General features: G+C 30.7%; 2 protein-coding genes across 5 annotated transcripts in view; both read right to left on the bottom strand.

Moving 5' to 3' along the window:
* LOC127797688 (uncharacterized) overlaps positions 1-8575 on the bottom strand; it is a 16327-nt gene extending 7752 nt beyond the window's left edge. The window contains exons 1-3 of one of the 3 annotated variants that reach the window (XR_008022264.1): positions 8402-8575; positions 7586-7918; positions 7087-7342 (exon numbers count right to left, since the gene is read on the bottom strand). Coding sequence is in view for 2 of the 3 variants with exons in the window: in XM_052330790.1 (XP_052186750.1) it covers positions 7167-7342; positions 7586-7918; positions 8402-8477 (585 nt within the window). In the remaining variant the exon portion in view is untranslated. Of the gene's footprint in view, positions 1-6866; positions 7343-7585; positions 7919-8401 lie in introns of those variants that run through there. The other 2 variants (XM_052330790.1, XM_052330791.1) reach the window with 2 other exon arrangements.
* LOC127797689 (uncharacterized) lies at positions 6867-20791 on the bottom strand. Of its 2 annotated transcripts, XR_008022265.1 has the most exons (4): positions 20636-20791; positions 19818-20150; positions 19207-19574; positions 6867-6974 (listed from the first exon to the last, which is right to left on the bottom strand). XR_008022265.1 is itself a non-coding variant. In XM_052330794.1 (3 exons), exons 1-3 carry the CDS (start codon positions 20709-20711, stop codon positions 19399-19401), a joined length of 585 nt encoding a protein of 194 aa, XP_052186754.1. In that variant the 5' UTR covers positions 20712-20791; the 3' UTR covers positions 19117-19398. The 2 variants fall into 2 exon arrangements, 1 of the variants encoding a protein (XP_052186754.1); XM_052330794.1 differs by lacking the exon at positions 6867-6974 and having other exon boundaries at positions 19117-19574.

Here is a 20791-nt window from a genome sequence, read left to right as displayed (position 1 = left end):
CCTTACCCTTACCTGGAATGATGTAAAGCAAGGTGAGTCGCAAGACTCAGCAAGTTTATATAATAAGGAAGGCTGTAAACGAAACAGAAGAGAAGATCACCCCAAATATAAACCCACATGTACACACAAGTCATGTGATGCAACAACGCAACAGTGCCGCATAATAAAACATATACCGGTCCTTGGGCCCACATAGAACACCTGGCACCCAAGTCCCATACCAACCTGCCGCTGCCCTGAAAGGCAACATAAATCACCACAAACCTGTGCGCACTGTCCCGGGTCAGTACTCCCGTCACCCGTATCCCTGCCGGTACTCCCGACAGCCGAGCCAAAGGCTCCCTCGGAACGGTACTCCCGTCCGAGAACTAATAACTACCAGTAACCATGCAATGCATATAAAATGCAAGGCATAATGAGCACCAACGTGATACAAGGCGCCCATACATCCAGGCATCAAGCCATGCTCCGCCCACGTAGTAAATCACACGCGATGCATATGCCCGTGCTGGATGCATCATAATCAAGCTAAAATGTCCGTGACCAAGCATAACCAAATCATGTTAATCCCAACATGCAGCCCGTACCCATGTGCACATCAAGCCATGCAACGAGAATAAAATATAAGCAGGCATGCTATAATCACATAACGGCTAAGCAAGTTAGCAGTGCCTGGCACCGATCAACGGTCAGTGGGTAGGAGAGACTCGCCAGCGGCCTAAGGTAGTCCGTACGACAGTCACTCCATCACCGAACCGCCGATCCTAGCCCCCACTGCACAACCGCTCCGGCCAGAAAATAACCAAAAATCCAATTAATACCCGAACCGCTAAGAACCTATCCCCGGGTGAGTACGACATCATTCCCAACAGGCAGGGGGGTGGCACAAACCCCCGTAAGCAACCAACGAATAAAACCCACGAGATCCATTTAATAAATTAAATCTTAAACTAACCGTTTAAAAACTTCATAATTAATTAATCACCGAAACAAATGAAGGGAGGCCCAATAAATCACCAACGACAGAAACGTCGAGATAGGTAAGAAGAACTTGCCTTAACAGAGATATCTTTGGGCTTGTTGGGTCCAAAAGCAGTAAAACTTATACAAACTTCAATATCCCAATTATTTGCCAAAATTAATAAAATTGGACGCAAAACGAAATTCTGACCGTACAGAATATTAATTACTAGCTGCTCTACATACCTGGATAATTAAATCTAGAATTAAACACAATTTAATCCAAATTTTTCAGCCCCAAAATCTCACAAATTTCTCCAGTGCGCGCGCTGGTTTTTCTCTGAAATTGCTACTGTTTCTATGCTCAAAATCACGCCCGAAATCGGGCTTAAATGCGGCAAAAAATAAGCGGAGGAGACGCGACCACGTGGCAGCGCGTGGGCCAGCCACTGGGAGGCCACCGCCTCACCGAAACGACGTCGTTTCGACGTCTAAAGGCTGAATTAAATCAGCCAAAAATTCCCTCTCCTCGCGCGCCTGCCCGCGGATTCGAAGCTGCGTCCACCGCCTGGCCGCCTCGCGCGCAACCGCTCGCGCTCGCATGCATCTTCAACCTATATATGCATTATGTTATATTTATTGTGATTTTTAGGCCTTTCTGCAATACACGCCAGCACCTGAAACTTTTCATTAATTGCACTAACGCCCACTTAATTAATTACATTAACTCCCGAAATTTCTGAAAATCCCATTATTGAATTTCTTTTAATTTTCCTATAATTCCATAAATTCCTAATACAAATTAATTAATTATTTTAATTTCTTATTTCCTTAAAATCACCTAATTTAATTTTATTTAACCACCACAAATTATTTTGATATTTCTCTTAAACTCAATTACCCCAAAATTAAATTAATAGCTATTTACGGGCGTTACAAATACCCTAAAACTTGAACTGAAAATAGCAAACCTTGTTCTTCTCCCACTCAGCCTTTTGTGGGCAATGCTTGGCTATGTGGTCCTGGGCTTTACATATGAAGCAGCTCTCACCAGGCTTCATTCCAGGGACTCTAAGCGGGTGCTTTCTGAATTTTTCCTTCCCCTCTGCTTTCTTGCGCTTGAGCACGCTTTTCTTCTTCTTCTTCTTGTCCGGGTCTTTGGGTGGCGTTGGCTCCGGCTTTGGGAACATCTCCGGGTGCGCTTCTTTGAACAGCTTGCGAGCTAATTTCTGCCGTTTGCTTACCTTCTTTTCTGCAATGAAAGTGAACAGCCGAACAGGTCCTTGATTCAACAGTCCGGATTGGCTACGGAAGACAACTGTGACTGTAGGCGCTATGCTTGGAGAAGGGTTTCTTTCGCCAGAATGAAGAAGAAAGGAGCTTTGAACCGGAAGGATCCCGACCCGTACTCGCGGGTCTAGGTTTCAGTTCAACCCTGGCTTAGTTTGTCCATTGGATCCGGCCCAAGCCGACCCGGGTTATACATAGGAGGGGACGTTTAACGGGGCGGGCCGAGGTATAAGTTACAATCGGGCCTAATCGAAGTTTTCGGCCCACACGTTAAAAAATAAAGCCTTTTTTTCATAAAAATTTAAAAATAAAGCTCTAGTTGTATATAACCATATAGCAGTCTTAAGATTTAATGAAAAGTCATATATTATTCTTGTATTTTAAAAAATATCATACGTCTCTCTTGTCATTATGAGATCAAATGAAGTGATTATTTTGCCTTTTAATTTCTTTTTGCTTTTTCTCTCTCTCATTTCCATCCCCCTTCTATTTCTTTCATCTCCTTTTCTTTTTTGTATGCCAGTAGTTATGGCAACCCTCAAAAGATAATTATTTAGAAATGATATTACAAAAATTATATCTTTAAATTTTTACAAAATTATATGAATTTTTGAACATTTTTTGAGTTAATAAAAGATTAGTGTAATTTATAGGATGTAAATAGTAATTGTTGTAATTTAGTAAAATTTAAGAATCTTGAGGTGAGTTACCCACAATTTTTTTTTTTTAAAGTTTTATACCCTCCTCAATGCCCAAATTTATATAATAAAACAGAACGATTTTTGAAAATGCCTAACATATATTTTGATCCTATAACTAAGATGAATTTTAAATATTAATTAATGACTGAGATCAAAGACCTACATATTACCCCCTTCAAAACCATCTCATCCTCCCTCACTGCCCCTCTCTCTTATAGACCCGCCTACCTACTCCTATACTCATTGTCTCTCTCTCTCCCTTTCTCTCACAAACCCCCAACCACGTCATTGCGTGTCCCATTGTCTCTTCCAAACACACACATGTATATATACACACACATACACGTATACATATATACACATAGAAAAAACAAATGAGAAGTAGGAGGAAAAAAAAGATGGGAAGGAAAAAAAATAAAGAAAGAAAAGAAAAAAGAAAAGAAATTATAAAATATAGAAAAATAAAGGTTTCGGTTGTGTGTGAAGAAGAAGCAAGAGGAAGAAGAAGATGGAAAGGAAAAAATAAAATAAAAAAGGAAAAAAATATAAAATATGAAAAAAAGAAAAAATTGGGGGAAATGGCGTTATTGATAGGTGGGTTTTGGCACAAGGAAGGCAGTTAAAGAGGTGACGCAGGTGTGAGCATTTTTTGGGTTTTTCTTCTAAATTGATTGATGTAAAAATAATTATTTTTGAATTATTTAAACCTTTGATTGATGTTGCTTCGAAATTGTTGATGGGTGGATTTTGCGGGTCGGGCCCTTTCCGTTGTTTTTTTTTTTTTTGTGAAAATATTTTTAGATAAAATATTTTAGATTTTTTTAAAATAAAAAATTTAAAGTTAGGAATATTAATCTATATTTAAAGTTTAAAGTAAAATTAAAAATATTACACTTACAATTTTTTTAGATAAAATATTTAAAGTTAAAAACATTAATAGAAAGTAAAAAAAAAATAGATAAAATTACTTTAATCGATATCTAAAATTAGAAATATTATACTTATAATTTGTGTTTATTTACATATGCCTGTTAATAAAATAAAATTATAATTATAATTTGTGTCTACTCGACTACTATAAAATAAAGAGTATCATAGAGTTCGATTTTTGTTTTAATTTTTCTTAAAGAGTATTATTATAAATATTTTAATTTTAAAAACATTTAATACTTAATTTTTAAGTATTCTAAATATCAACAATGTAACTTTTAAAATATTTATATAATAAAATAGAACGATTTTTGAAAATGTCTAACATGCATTTTGATCTTATGACTGAGATAAATTTTGAATATTAATCAACGCTGAGATTAAATACCTATATATTTCTCTCTTCTCCCAAAAAACCATTTCATCATTTCTCACTACCTCTCTCTTTCTCACAAATCCATCCACCCAATCCCTGACTCAGTGTTTCTCTCTCTCTCTCTCTCAGAGACTCCTACCCACGTCGTTGTCAACTCATTTGTCACCCTCAAACACACACATACACATACAAATATATACACACACAGAAAAAAGAAAGGAGGAAGAAGAAAATGGGAAGGAAAAAAGAAAATAAAGAAAGAAAAGAAAAAAATATAAAATATAGAAAAAAAAAAAAGAAGGTTTCGGCTATGCATGAAGGGGAATCAAAAGGAAGAAAAAGATAGAAAGGGAAAAAAGGAAAATAAAAAATAAAAAATATGAAAAAAAGAAAAAATTAATAGAAATTTCATTGTTGATGGGTGGGTTTTGGCGCAAAAGGGGTAGCTAAAGAGGCTACGCGGGTGTGAGCATTTGTTGGGTTTTTCCTCTAGATTGATTGATGTAAAAATAATTATTTTTAAATTATTTAAACCTTTGATTGGTGTTGTTTGGAAATTGTTAATGGGTGGATTTTGCGGGTCAGGCCCCTTCTCGCTGTTTTTTTTTTTTTTTTGTGAAAATATTTTTAGATAAAATATTTTAGAAACTTTTTTAGATAAAAAAAATTAAAGTTAGAAACATTAATCGATATTTAAAGTTTAAAGTAAAATTAAAAATATTACACTTATAATTTTTTTAGATAAAATATTTAAAGTTAAAAACATTAATAGAAAGTAAAAAAAAAAAATAGATAAAATTACCTTAATCGATATTTAAAATTAGAAACATTACAATTATAATTTGTGTTTACTCAACCACTATAAAATAAAGAGTATCATAAACTACGATTTTTTTTAAATTTTTCTTAAAGAGTATTATTCTAAATATTCTAATTTTAAAAGCATTTAATACTTAATTTTAAAGTATTCTAAATATCAATAGTGTAAGTTTTAAAATATCATGTAAGTTTTAAATAAAAAAACACCAACAATGTAAATTTTAATGTATAAGAATTTGACATGGATGATCTAAAAGAAATAAAAATATCTTTTTTAAATCATTGATGATCAAATACTGTTTTTAGTGTAAAACTTTATTCAAAGTAGAAAGCTTAATTTAAAATTTAATATTTTTATCTTTAGGTGTTGAATTTTTGATGTTTAAAGAAATGTGAAATTGGTTAATGTATCATATTGAGTTACTTAAAGGTGTAAATATTTAAAAAGAATTTATTTTTTTAATTCTATTTTTATTTTATTAATTCTATTTTTAATTTTTTTAAATTAAAATAATATACAAATCAAAGAGTTCTTGACCATACATGGCAAAGAATCTAAGGTTTGGGAACACAAGGTTTTTTCCCTAACTTACATTAAAAACTAAATTCACCTACATTTTAACGGATTTAGGAAACTTATACAATGCTCAATAATAATTTAAATGTTTACAAATAATTTGTCCACACTTGGATACAAATAAGCAATTAAGAATAAATTATATAAGACAATAATATTTAAATAAATAAATAAATTTGTAATATCAAATGGAAAAGTTCAGATTTGTCGTAAAAGACTTGAAGAACTTTTCTACTCTTGCCTTGTAACTCTCCGGTGGATGTACAATAATGCTTCGAGAGCCTCGGATTGCTTGGATGCTTTACTTGAGAGCATTTGAGAGCTTTGGATATGCAATGAAATACTTTGATTATCAAAAAATGAGTTTGAGGGTATTTATAAGTATTTTAGTCACTAAAGAAATAGTTAATATGAAGTTTAAAATTTAAAAAATGTTTAGATTTTCTCAAACAATAAGAAAATATGTCTCACCTTTAATTTAGAATAAATTTACTTTTTGTATCAGAAATCAAGATTTGAAAATTCAAATATAAGTTTTTGAGACATAAATGATTAAAACAATAAAACATGTTTAAAAGGAATTTTTTTTAATTCAAAATAAATTTACTTTTTGTTTGAGTAAGAGAAACATGTCTAAAAATAATTATCCTTTAATTCAAAATTTAAAAATTTAAATATAAGTTTTTGAGACATAAATGATTAAAACAAGAAAATATATTTAAAAGTAATCTCCTTTAATTCAAAATAAATTTACTTTTTATATTAATAAAAGAAAATATTTGTATCATAAAAATATTTTTATTAATCATCAAAATTTAATTAATATGAATAAAATCATGCTAGATGTACATCCATTTTGTACATTTTGGGCTACATAAGGGGGTATTATGACCAAAATACCCTGTGCCTCACATGTGCCTCACGCGCCTCTATGCATCTCATGAGAGGCTTTTTTGTCATTGGTACACCTTTATATAGTCTAAAGTGTACACAAAGGTATATCAATAACATTTTCTATATAAATAAGTTGGTTAAACACCTCCTCACATTTAAATAAGTACAAGTAATACCCCACATGATGGAGAAATAATTTTTATATGTATTTTTATGCCAACCAATATATGTATATTAAGAGAGACATTGAGAGAGCATATATATATATATATATATATTTCACACAAATTCAAATTCAAATTCAAACCCAAATCCAATCTAAGCAATAAATACAATACAATACAATACAACAGTAAGTTGCTAAACTTGCTGAATTACAGTAGAGTAGAGGAGAAAGCATCTCTTTTCTCTCTAATTCCAACGTCACCTTAATTTCTTTTTGATTCTATATATGGGTTGCAATGGTGATGTACGGCCTCGCACAATAATGGCGAAATTTATTAAACACAAGCAAAAGCACTCCGAAAGAAGAGGAAGCAGCTAGCTAATTAACTTATAATTATTCCTTAACAACTTGATTGAAAACCCAATATATATATATAAATATATATTTAATTAATTAATTATAGGGAGGCATTGCAGGTCCAAGCATCAACTTATGAGGGACAAAGCCGCCGTCGGCGCTTCCTGATTCAATAGGCCCACTCGCCAGAGTCAGCCCTGAGCTTCTGATCTCCGCCATTCCCCTCCTCGCCTTTCCGCCTTGCTCTTCACAATATTTTGGAAGAAATATACCTGCAAGTAAGTTTGTACTTACAAACTAAATTGGTAACCTTTTCTTTCCTCGTGGTCTTGGTGAAAAGACCCAAGTTTGAATTTCTAATAGGGCCAGGTTTAAATATATTTTATTTTCAAATAAAATATATTTATTGTAATTTATTTTTAATATTTAGATAATTTTATTAATTAATTAATAGTAAATGTACGATGTTTTAAATCATTTACGAACAAATTAACGTTGTTTTCAGTTGTAGGTACCTTCAGCAGCAGCAAGACTGAAGTAGAGGTCGACGATATTGAGGCAGCCGCCGTAGCACTGCGTCGAGCAGAGCTTCTGCCGGAAGTCGGCCTCCAGAAGAGAGTCCGACGAGATGCCGAGCACCGTCCTCTCCAGCCCGCAGTCGTCTACGCATTGCTGGCTCTCTACCCAATCCTTGAGCTTGCCGCCGGCGTCGATCTCCGACGTCCGGCACTCGTACGCTTCTTCCCCGCTCCTCCTCACGGACCTCTCCAGAAAGCACCGTTTGCCGGAGGATGATACGGCGAACGCGCACGAGTCTTTATTCAGGTTCTCGCATTCCACCCCCCCGCCTAATTACATTAATTAGTATTATTGTTATTATTGTAATACATATGAAAAGCGTTAATTTCTGATAATAAACTCATGAATTTAACAAGAAGAATATTCCGATCTCAAATATATATAGCAAACTAATTAGATTTCATCACTTCAAAATAAATTATAACATATTTAAATGACTTCCATGTATCTCTATTAGGTGTAATTAATCTCACATTATTATATATTGATGTAATTCACCTGAGGGGTTAGAAATGAGCCACATGCATCATTCTACTTCTGTTTTCAATTTAAAATTTTTATCTTTATAACATCATCATATGTAAATATGTTTTACAATTATATTAACCACCCACAATATTTTTGAATATTGGAAGATCAAGCAAGAGTCAAATTAAGAAAGAAGAACAAGCTGCATGCATGATGCTAATTAATTAAAATGCCCATGCATATATATATATGTGTGTGTATATAATTTAACTCTGTGTACTCACTCAGAGCGCCATGGACGCAGAAAGCAAGTGCGAGAGCCAGGATTGCCAGGGCCTTGGAGATACCATAGTAAGCCATGGTTACAGAAGCTAATTAATTAAGGAAATGAAGATATATAAAGTTGGAAAGGCAAATATTATTATGTGTTCGGTTCCCAACTCTACGAAGCATTCCTCCTTCCAAGACCTATATTTATACCATATTTTGAGGAGACTACGTACAGGAGTACTTTGAAATTGGGGTTTATTAAATATGTGCCATACATTTTTGTTTTGTTTAGTAGAAAATTAATATTGTTGGAAAATGATCGAGGTGGCCTCTTCATGCTCAGTTATTGAGAATAAAAAATCTTTGATAATGGTGCAATCAAACTATGGTACAGTTCTATGCAAAGTATTATTTATTGGCATATAGATACTACAGTATAATTTTATTTTTAAAATAGCTCTCAGGAATAGAAAATGGTTCCTTATTTAGAATTTGTTTGGTATTTCCGAGTTGTGTTTTTTTTTATAATTTGTTGTAGAAAGATCGATGTTAAAAAAGTGATATTTGGTTAATTAAATGTAACGTTGTACTTATTAATGTTAAAATAATTATAAATATAGATCTTACTATAAGTTATTTGCTTTCATTATATAATTAAAAAGAATGAGGCTCTTTACTTTTGGTTTTAAGTAGCTTAATTTGGTTTTTTAGAGAATCAATTACAGTTTAAAAGTGAAGTTATGCATGACCAAACATTATTTTTTTAGAACTTAAAAAGAAAAATAGAAAATTTACTTTAAAATCACAGTAAAATATACTCTTATAGCCCAAAATTCATCCTTATCTTGCATTGACCTTGGGATTGACTCTTCCAAACACGAACCTCCAATTTTGGGTACTTTAGTGTGGGTTGTGCGTATAGAGAAGTTTCTCATAAATAATATTATTGATGGAGTTAAAATATTGTTATACCTCATATGAGTTATTATTTATTTTAGTTTAGACATATTTGTATTTGTACATAATTATACGGTTTTGTCATCAAAAGGGTTATCATAAACTAAAATAAATAATAAGTGATTCCTTACTTATAATAAACCACAAATTATCCTTAACTTTCACTAAACCCTAACAAATAAGGAAGAAGATAAAAAATTAATTCTAGAAAAAATACTAATTTTTCATAAAAATATGCTATAACCCAAATGGAAAGCTATTTTTACCAAAATTATTTAATTTTATGATAAAATCTGGGAATCATTAATAGTTTTAAATTGTTGAGTTAGAATAGTGAAATAATTTTGTACACAATCATGAGAATTTAAGAAAATTATAATGGTTGTAACGTAGAAGTTAAAGCACTGATCATAATAATAATATTCATGAAAAATTGAAAACAACGTGACCCTAATTTCTTTAGACCTTAGTGAAGAAGTTCCAAGGAGGAGTGGTGCTTGAATTCCCAGTTGAGAAGGGAACAGACCGTGTAACGGTCAAATGATGTCGCAAAGACAAGCAGTCTCTTTGGTTGTTTTGTGCAATAATATGGCTTCGTTTGGCTTCTTGTTGTGTGTAATTCAAGTGAGAATAGAACACTACTAATGTTAAGTCATCCTTCCGTCAAAATCATGAAAAAATTTAGGAGACATATATAACTCACTTGAAAGATACAATTCGACGCCACCAAGCTAAGCTAACAAAATCAAGGTTTGGTTATTCTAAATGTTAGGTCATGGCTACGAAAAAAGAAAAAGGGTGGTCTTCATCAAATCCTATTTACGTGTCATTCCATCTGGTTTGTTGGGTTAAAAGATTAAATTCATGTTTAAAAAACCCAAAGATATTGTCTTTTAACTTTGATGCGATGGGATGGGATGAGATTTGTGCATTCCACATTTAAAATATCTAAACTAACTTATGTCGGAAGCCACACCACACATTGGCTTCATATTATTAAAATTTTTAAATTGATTCAATATTCCAGTCATGAAACAATTGAGTGTATTTGATTGTACATTTTTTTTATAAAAAAAACTATTAAGGTGTATTTGATTGCATATTTTTTCTATAAAAAATGGTCAATTTCTACTCAAATGTTAGGTTTTGTAGTATTTGATTAACTAATTTTTTCATGAAAAATATTTGATTAACCCTCATTTCCCACTTTTATTGTAATCTATTTTCTCATGGGAGGCTAAAATAGATTTATCAGACAATGAGAGATGAGTGATTTGGCAGAGGCAGAGGAGAAGAAGAGTGGTTGAAAAAGAGGGTAAACGAGAGAGAGTGCGATCGAATGAGAGGAATTGCGAGAGGCAACGGCCGAGGGAACAACGACGATGGCGACAGAGAAAGCTCGACGGCAACAATGGCAGTGGCGACGACAGACTAAGCAAGAGAGGACTAAGCAAGAAAGAGGGCGAGCGAGAGCGGCTATTAGTGACGGCGACGACGACCATTGAAGGCGACGATGGGGGTAGCAGCGGTAGCCAGCGACGGCGACCATGGGAACCAAAATCAAGCTGTATGTATATATATATATGTATATATATTTGATTTTTTAAATATTTTGTGTAATATTTTTTATTTATTTTTACATAATTTCTTGAAATTTAATTAAACCAATTAAACACCTTCAATTGATATTTTGACTAGAATTTAATTTTAGATAATTCAATTCTTTGAAATTCATTTTCTTTCTACTCAAATTCTACCATTGCAATCAAAAGCACTCTAAGTAAAAAAAAATTTGAGGTCGTAAACGTTACCCTTTAATTAGAGGGTGTTTGTTAATCAAGATAAGAGGGAGAAAATATCAGATGTGGAAAGTATTCCGAATATTTGGTATTTCCAACGTATTTGTTAAGTTTATCTGACCATTTCCGAAAAATGTCTCACGTGACCTTTTATCTCATTTTTTCAAGATAAATTTATCCGACATCCTTCTCGGATAAATTTATCTGATTTTTTTAAGATAAGACTCAATTACTTATTTGCCCATTGTAAGATAGTTAATGCCATTTAATGTATTTTAAAAATTTAAATTTATTTAAAAAAATTATTTATTTAACTCTTATAATTCCTATTATTTAATATATTTTAAAATTATTATATGTTTTGACAATTTTTAAAATTTAAATGACATTATTCATTTCATTGATTTTTAAAATTTAAATCTCTCTCTATACATATTTTATTAACTAATATAATTCCTTTTATCAATTTTTAAATTATTTTATTTAATTTTATATTTTATTATCTATTATGAAAATATGTTTTGGCCATTTTTAATTATCTAGATGGAATTATTGTAATTCTAAAAATTATTATTTATACTTTTCAACTCTTTTTAAATTTATTTTTGAACACGAATTTAGAAAATAAAATATTATTTTTAATTTTAATCTTATTTTTTTTGACAATTCATATTAATCACAAAATATTATTTTAATCATAAATTTGGTAATAGGGATATTTTGATAAAAAATCTTTATCTTGATACTTATCATATGTATTAACAAACACATGAAAAGAAAAAGTATAGTTATCAGTGGATTTTAAAAAATTTAACAAACAGTTTAATAGAAATTTTAAAATGCTTCCCGGCCTTATTTTGACCATTCTATATCTTAATTCAGAAAGCATCCCAACTTATCTTGATACTAGCTTATCTTGTTTATTTTAATGCCCCTTAGAGAATTACTCAAATCATATTAATATAAATATGTAATATATCAATATAAAATATAATTTTGGTTAATTAAAATTCCACAAGCAGACTTTGATTTGTTTTGTACGTACCCCGTTGTTTACGGGCATACTAACAAGGACTAAAGTCTTGTTAGGGCATAGATGGATAATGAATGAAGACTTAAATCATTGACTTCATGGGACTCTTGCTTTTGAATTTTCTGACCGTAATTAATTCACAACGTTTTTTCCGTTTGTTTTGCCTTTTCTTTTTGAAAACAAAAAATAAAATAGAACAAATATTAAAGAACAACAACTAATATTAAAAAATATAAAGACTATAGAAATAGTCTTTTAACACTTTTAAAGGTAATTAAGAAAAGTGTTGGTAAAACTATAAATTTAAAATAATTTGATTGAGAGAGGTTTTAGGAATAGAAAAAAAGGGTGCAACCACAAATTTTGAAACCATATATTTGACATATAAAGAAATTGTAAACCATAAAAGTATATATGTAGTTATACAAATTTGGAAAAATATGTGGTATTGCTATGAATGGGAACTCGATCGGAACATCAAGCATTAATTCCCATAAAAGTAAGGTTTTTGTAATTTAATGTAGACTCCGACGACTAAATTAATGCTCAATATAAAGAAAATATATTGAGAGGATGAGCATCAAAAAATATGTGATCTTGAATGGCGCTTGTAATTGAATCAGTTTTTGTGTATCTATTCATTCAATTTAATGAGGGGGTGTTTGTTAATCAAGATAAAGGGGAGAAAATATCAGATATGAGAAGCATTTCGAATATTTGATCTTTCTAACGTGTTTGTTAAGATTATTTGATCACTTCCAAAAAAGCCCTTATAAGACCTCTTATCTCCCATTTTCAAGATAAATTTATCCGACCTCCCATTCGGATAAATTTTTTGGCTTTTTCAAGATAATGCTTAATTACTTATATGTCTCTTATAGGATAGTTAATGCTATTTAATGCATTTTAAATATTTAAATTTATTTAAAAAACTTATTTATTTAACTCTTATAATTAATATTACTTAATACATTTTTAAATTGTTATATGTTTTGACAATTTTTAAATTTTAAATGACATTATTCATTTCATTGATTTTTAAAATTTAAATTCTCTCTCTATATATTTTATTAACTAATATAATTCATTTCACCAAATTTTAAATTATTTTATTTAATTTTATATTTTATTACCTATTATGAAAATATGTTTTGACCATTTTTAATTATCTAGGTGGAATTATTGTAATTCTAACAATAATTATTTCTACTTTTCAATTTTTTTAAATTTATTTTTGAACATGAATTTAGAAAATAAAATTTTAATTTTAATTTTTTTGACAATTCATATTAATAATAAAATACTATTTTAATCATAAATTTGGTAATAGGAATATTTTGGTAAAAAAATTCTTATCTTGGTGCTTATCATATGCATTAACAAATATATAAAAAGAAAAAATATAATTATTAGTGAATTTCAAAATATTTAACAAACACTCTGATAGAAATCTTGGAATGCTTTCCGGTCTTATCTTGACCATTCCATATCTTGGTCCAGAAAACATCTCAATTTTATCTTGATATCACTTTATTTTGTTTATTTTAACAAACGCTACCTTAGTCATTCTTGTTAGGACAATTCTTGAGACTGTGTCCCCGCCTCCGGCAAAGCAAGCATATCTACAAAGATCATATTATTACACAAAACCACCACTATTAGTTCACTCCAAACAAAGACTTTTGCAGATTGCCCAACTAAACTCAATGTCAATCGTGTATGTACACAACAAAATTTTAGCGTCTTTTTTCTTAATTGGTACTCCATAACCAAAATCTTTGAGATGCAACAAAGTCTCAAACGCAAGTAGTCCATTAGGACCATTGCGTATATGCTGGCAGCAGATTACTAACAATATAAAATAGAATGCAAACCCAACTAGCAATTTCGTTAACTGAATGCTGAGAAAGAAATACCCGCATAAGATTTAGGAATAAATATCTTTCTATGATGACAAATACCCTAAAACTTGAACTGAAAATAGCAAACCTTGTTCTTCTCCCACTCAGCCTTTTGTGGGCAATGCTTGGCTATGTGGTCCTGGGCTTTACATATGAAGCAGCTCTCACCAGGCTTCATTCCAGGGACTCTAAGCGGGTGCTTTCTGAATTTTTCCTTCCCCTCTGCTTTCTTGCGCTTGAGCACGCTTTTCTTCTTCTTCTTCTTGTCCGGGTCTTTGGGTGGCGTTGGCTCCGGCTTTGGGAACATCTCCGGGTGCGCTTCTTTGAACAGCTTGCGAGCTAATTTCTGCCGTTTGCTTACCTTCTTTTCTGCAATGAAAGTGAACAGCCGAACAGGTCCTTGATTCAACAGTCCGGATTGGCTACGGAAGACAACTGTGACTGTAGGCGCTCTGCTTGGAGAAGGGTTTCTTTCGCCAGAATGAAGAAGAAAGGAGCTTTGAACCGGAAGGATCCCGACCCGTACTCGCGGGTCTAGGTTTCAGTTCAACCCTGGCTTAGTTTGTCCATTGGATCCGGCCCAAGCCGACCCGGGTTATACATAGGAGGGGACGTTTAACGGGGCGGGCCGAGGTATAAGTTACAATCGGGCCTAATCGAAGTTTTCGGCCCACACGTTAAAAAATAAAGCCTTTTTTTCATAAAAATTTAAAAATAAAGCTCTAGTTGTATATAACCATATAGCAGTCTTAAGATTTAATGAAAAGTCATATATTATTCTTGTATTTTAAAAAATATCATACGTCTCTCTTGTCATTATGAGATCAAATGAAGTGATTATTTTGCCTTTTAATTTTTTTTTACTTTTTCTCTCTCTCATTTCCATCCCCCTTCTATTTCTTTCATCTCCTTTTCTTTTTTGTATGCCAGTAGTTATGGCAACCCTCAAAAGATAATTATTTAGAAATGATATTACAAAAATTATATCTTTAAATTTTTACAAAATTATATGAATTTTTGAACATTTTTTGAGTTAATAAAAGATTAGTGTAATTTATAGGATGTAAATAGTAATTGTTGTAATTTAGTAAAATTTAAGTATCTTGAGGTGAATTACCCACAATTTTTTTTTTTTTAAGTTTTATACCCTCCTCAATGCCCAAATTTATATAATAAAACAAAACGATTTTTGAAAATGCCTAACATACATTTTGATCCTATAACTAAGATGAATTTTGAATATTAATTAATGATTGAGATCAAAGACCTACATATTACCCCCCTCAAAACCATCTCATCCTCCCTCACTTCCCTTCTCTCTTACAGACCCGCCTACCCACTCCTATACTCACTGTCTCTCTCTCTCCCTTTCTCTCACAAACCCCCAACCACGTCATTGCGTGCCCCCTTGTCTCTTTCAAACACACACATGTTTATATACACACACATACATGTATATATATATATACACACAGAAAAAACAAAGGAGAAGTAGGAGGAAAAAAAAGATGGGAAAGAAAAAAAATAAAGAAAGAAAAGAAAAAAAAAAGACATTATAAAATATAGAAAAATAAAGGTTTCGGTTGTGTGTGAAGGAGAAGCAAGAGGAAGAAGAAGATAAAAAGGAAAAAAATATAAAATATGAAAAAAAGAAAAAATTGGGGGAAATGACGTTATTGATGGGTGGGTTTTGGCGCAAAGAAGGCACTTAAAGAGGTGACGCAGGTGTGAGCATTTTTTGGGTTTTTCTTCCAAATTAATTGATGTAAAAATAATTATTTTTGAATTATTTAAACATTTGATTGGTGTTGCTTCGAAATTGTTGATGGGTGGATTTTGCGGGTCGGGCCCCTTTCCGTTGTTTTTTTTTTTTTTGTGAAAATATTTTTAGATAAAATATTTTAGATTTTTTTTAAATAAAAAATTTAAAGTTAGGAATATTAATCGATATTTAAAGTTTAAAGTAAAATTAAAAATATTACACTTACAATTTTTTTAGATAAAATATTTAAAGTTAAAAACATTAATAGAAAGTAAAAAAAAAAAAATAGATAAAATTACCTTAATCGATATCTAAAATTAGAAATATTACACTTATAATTTGTGTTTATTTACATATGCTTGTTAATAAAATAAAATTATAATTATAATTTGTGTCTCCTCGACTACTATAAAATAAAGAGTATCATAGAGTTCGATTTTTGTTTTAATTTTTCTTAAAGAGTATTATTATAAATATTTTAATTTTAAAAACATTTAATACTTAATTTTTAAGTATTCTAAATATCAACAATGTAACTTTTAAAATATTTATATAATAAAATAGAACGATTTTTGAAAATGTTTAACATGCATTTTGATCTTATGACTGAGATAAATTTTGAATATTAATCAACGGCTGAGATTAAATACCTATATATTTCTCTCTTCTCCCAAAAAACCATCTCATCATTTCTCACTACCTCTCTCTTTCTCACAAATCCATCCACCCAATCCCTTACTCAGTGTGTTTCTCTCTCTCTCACAGAGACCCCTACCCACGTCGTTGTCAGCTCATTTGTCACCCCCAAACACACACATACACATACACATACAAATATATACACATGCAGAAAAAAGAAAGGAGGAAGAAGAAAATAGGAAGGAAAAAAGAGAATAAAGAAAGAAAAGAAAAAATATAAAATATAGAAAAAAAAAAAAGAAGGTTTCGGCTATGCATGAAGGAGAATCAAAAGGAAGAAAAAGATAGAAAGGAAAAAAAGGAAAATAAGAAATAAAAAATATGAAAAAAAGAAAAAATTAATAGAAATTTCATTGTTGATGGGTGGGTTTTGGCGCAAAAGGGGTAGCTAAAGAGGCTACGCGGGTGTGAGCATTTGTTGGGTTTTTTCTCTAGATTGATTGATGTAAAAATAATTATTTTTGAATTATTTAAACCTTTGATTGGTGTTTTTTGGAAATTGTTAATGGGTGGATTTTGCGGGTCAGGCCCTTCTCGCTGTTTTTTTTTTTTTTTGTGAAAATATTTTTAGATAAAATATTTTAGAAACTTTTTTAGATAAAAAAAATTAAAGTTAGAAACATTAATCAATATTTAAAGTTTAAAGTAAAATTAAAAATATTACACTTATAATTTTTTTAGATAAAATATTTAAAGTTAAAAACATTAATAGAAAGTAAAAAAAAAAAGATAAAATTACCTTAATCGATATTTAAAATTAGAAACATTACACTTATAATTTGTGTTTACTCAACCACTATAAAATAAAGAGTATCATAAACTACGATTTTTTTTAAATTTTTCTTAAAGAGTATTATTCTAAATATTCTAATTTTAAAAGCATTTAATACTTAATTTTAAAGTATTCTAAATATCAATAGTGTAACTTTTAAAATATCATGTAAGTTTTAAATAAAAAAACACCAACAATGTAAGTTTTAATATATAAGAATTTGACATGGATGATCTAAAAGAAATAAAAATATCTTTTTTAAATCATAGATGATCAAATACTGTTTTTAGTGTAAAACTTTATTCAAAGTAGAAAGTTTAATTTAAAATTTAATATTTTTATCTTTAGGTGTTGAATTTTTGATGTTTAAAGAAATGTGAAATTGGTTAATGTATCATATTGAGTTACTTAAAGGTGTAAATATTTAAAAAGAATTTATTTTTTTAATTCTATTTTTATTTTATTAATTATATTTTTAATTTTTTTAAATTAAAATAATATAAAAATCAAAGAGTTCTTGACCATACATGGCAAAGAATCTAAGGTTTGGGAACACAAGGTTTTTTTCTTAATTTATATTGAAAACTAAATTCACCTACATTTTAACGGATTTAGGAAACTTATACAATGCTCAATAATAATTTAAATGTTTACAAATAATTTGTCCACATTTGGATACAAATAAGCAATTAAGAATAAATTATATAAGACAATAATATCTAAATAAATAAATAAATTTGTAATATCAAATGGAAAAGTTCAGATTTGTCGTAAAAGACTTGAAGAACTTTTCTACTCTTGCCTTCTAACTCTTCGGTAGATGTACAATAATGTTTCGAGAGCCTCGGATTGCTTGGATGCTTTACTTGAGAGCGTTTGAGAGCTTTTGAATGCTTTGGATATGCAATGAAATACTTTGATTATCAAAAAATGAGTTTGAGGGTATTTATAAGTATTTTAGTCACTAAAAAAATAGTTAATATGAAGTTTAAAATTTAAAAAATATTTAAGTTTTCTCAAACAATAAGAAAATATGTCTCACCTTTAATTCAGAATAAATTTACTTTTTGTATCAGAAATCAAGATTTGAAAATTCAAATATAAGTTTTCGAGACATAAATGATTAAAACAATAAAACATGTTTAAAATGAATTTCTTTTAATTCAAAATAAATTTACTTTTTGTTTGAGTAAGAAAAACATGTCTAAAAATAATTATCCTTTAATTCAAAATTTAAAAATTTAAATATAAGTTTTTGAGACATAAATGATTAAAACAAGAAAACATATTTAAAAGTAATCTCCTTTAATTCAAAATAAATTTACTTTTTATATTAATAAAAGAAAATATTTGTATCATAAAAATATTTTTATTAATCATCAAAATTTAATTAATATGAATAAAATCATGCTAGATGTACATCCATTTTGTACATTTTGGACTACATAAGGGGGTATTATGACCAAAATACCCTGCGCCTCACATGTGCCTCATGCGCCTCTATGCGTCTCATGAGAGGCTTTTTTATCATTGGTACACCTTTATATAGTCTAAAGTATACACAAAGATATACCAATAACATTTTCCATATAAATAAGTTGGTTAAACACCTCCTAACATTCAAATAAGTACAAGTAATACCCCACATGATGGAGAAATAATTTTTATATGTATTTTTATGCCAATCAATATATGTATATTAAGAGAGACATTGAGAGAGCATATATATATATATATTTCACACAAATTCAAATTCAAATTCAAACCCAAATCCAATCTAAGCAATAAATACAATACAATACAATACAATACAATACGACAGTAAGTTGCTAAACTTGCTGAATTACAGTAGAGTAGAGGAGAAAGCATCTCTTTTCTCTCTAATTCCAACGTCACCTTAATTTCTTTTTGATTCTATATATGGGTTGCAATGGTGATGTACGGTCTCGCACAATAATGGCGAAATTTATTAAACACAAGCAAAAGCACTCCGAAAGAAGAGGAAGCAGCTAGCTAATTAACTTATAATTATTCCTTAACAACTTGATTGAAAACCCAATATATATATATAAATATATATTTAATTAATTAATTATAGGGAGGCATTGCAGGTCCAAGCATCAACTTATGAGGGACAAAGCCGCCGTCGGCGCTTCCTGATTCAATAGGCCCACTCGCCAGAGTCAGCCCTGAGCTTCTGATCTCCGCCATTCCCCTCCTCGCCTTTCCGCCTTGCTCTTCACAATATTTTGGAAGAAATATACCTGCAAGTAAGTTTGTACTTACAAACTAAATTGGTAACCTTTTCTTTCCTCGTGGTCTTGGTGAAAAGACCCAAGTTTGAATTTCTAATAGGGCCAGGTTTAAATATATTTTATTTTCAAATAAAATATATTTATTGTAATTTATTTTTAATATTTAGATAATTTTATTAATTAATTAATAGTAAATGTACGATGTTTTAAATCATTTACGAACAAATTAACGTTGTTTTCAGTTGTAGGTACCTTCAGCAGCAGCAAGACTGAAGTAGAGGTCGACGATGTTGGGGCAGCCGCCGTAGCACTGCGGCGAGCAGAGCTTCTGCCTGAAGTCGGCCTCCAGAAGAGAGTCCGACGAGATGCCGAGCACCGTCCTCTCCAGCCCGCAGTCGTCTACGCATTGCTGGCTCTCTACCCAATCCTTGAGCTTGCCGCCGGCGTCGATCTCCGACGTCCGGCACTCGTACGCTTCTTCCCCGCTCCTCCTCACGGACCTCTCCAGAAAGCACCGTTTGCCGGAGGATGATACGGCGAACGCGCACGAGTCTTTATTCAGGTTCTCGCATTCCACCCCCCCGCCTAATTACATTAATTAGTATTATTGTTATTATTGTAATACATATGAAAAGCGTTAATTTCTGATAATAAACTCATGAATTTAACAAGAAGAATATTCCGATCTCAAATATATATAGCAAACTAATTAGATTTCATCACTTCAAAATAAATTTTAACATATTTAAATGACTTCCATGTATCTCTATTAGGTGTAATTAATCTCACATTATTATATATTGATGTAATTCACCTGAGGGGGTAGAAATGAGCCACATGCATCATTCTACTTCTGTTTTCAATTTAAAATTTTTATCTTTATAACATCATCATATGTAAATATGTTTTACAATTATATTAACCACCCACAATATTTTTGAATATTGGAAGATCAAGCAAGAGTCAAATTAAGAAAGAAGAACAAGCTGCATGCATGATGCTAATTAATTAAAATGCCCATGCATATATATATATATGTGTGTGTATATAATTTAACTCTGTGTACTCACTCAGAGCGTCATGGACGCAGAAAGCAAGTGCGAGAGCCAGGATTGCCAGGGCGTTGGAGATACCATAGTAAGCCATGGTTACAGAAGCTAATTAATTAAGGAAATGAAGATATATAAAGTTGGAAAGGCAAATATTATTATGTGTTCGGTTCCCAA

The sequence above is a fragment of the Diospyros lotus genome, chromosome 3 (assembly GCF_014633365.1).
Source record: "Diospyros lotus cultivar Yz01 chromosome 3, ASM1463336v1, whole genome shotgun sequence".
Taxonomy (NCBI): Eukaryota; Viridiplantae; Streptophyta; class Magnoliopsida; order Ericales; family Ebenaceae; genus Diospyros; species Diospyros lotus.
Note: the sequence above shows the minus strand (reverse complement) of the source record. Positions and strands in the feature narration are given on the sequence as shown.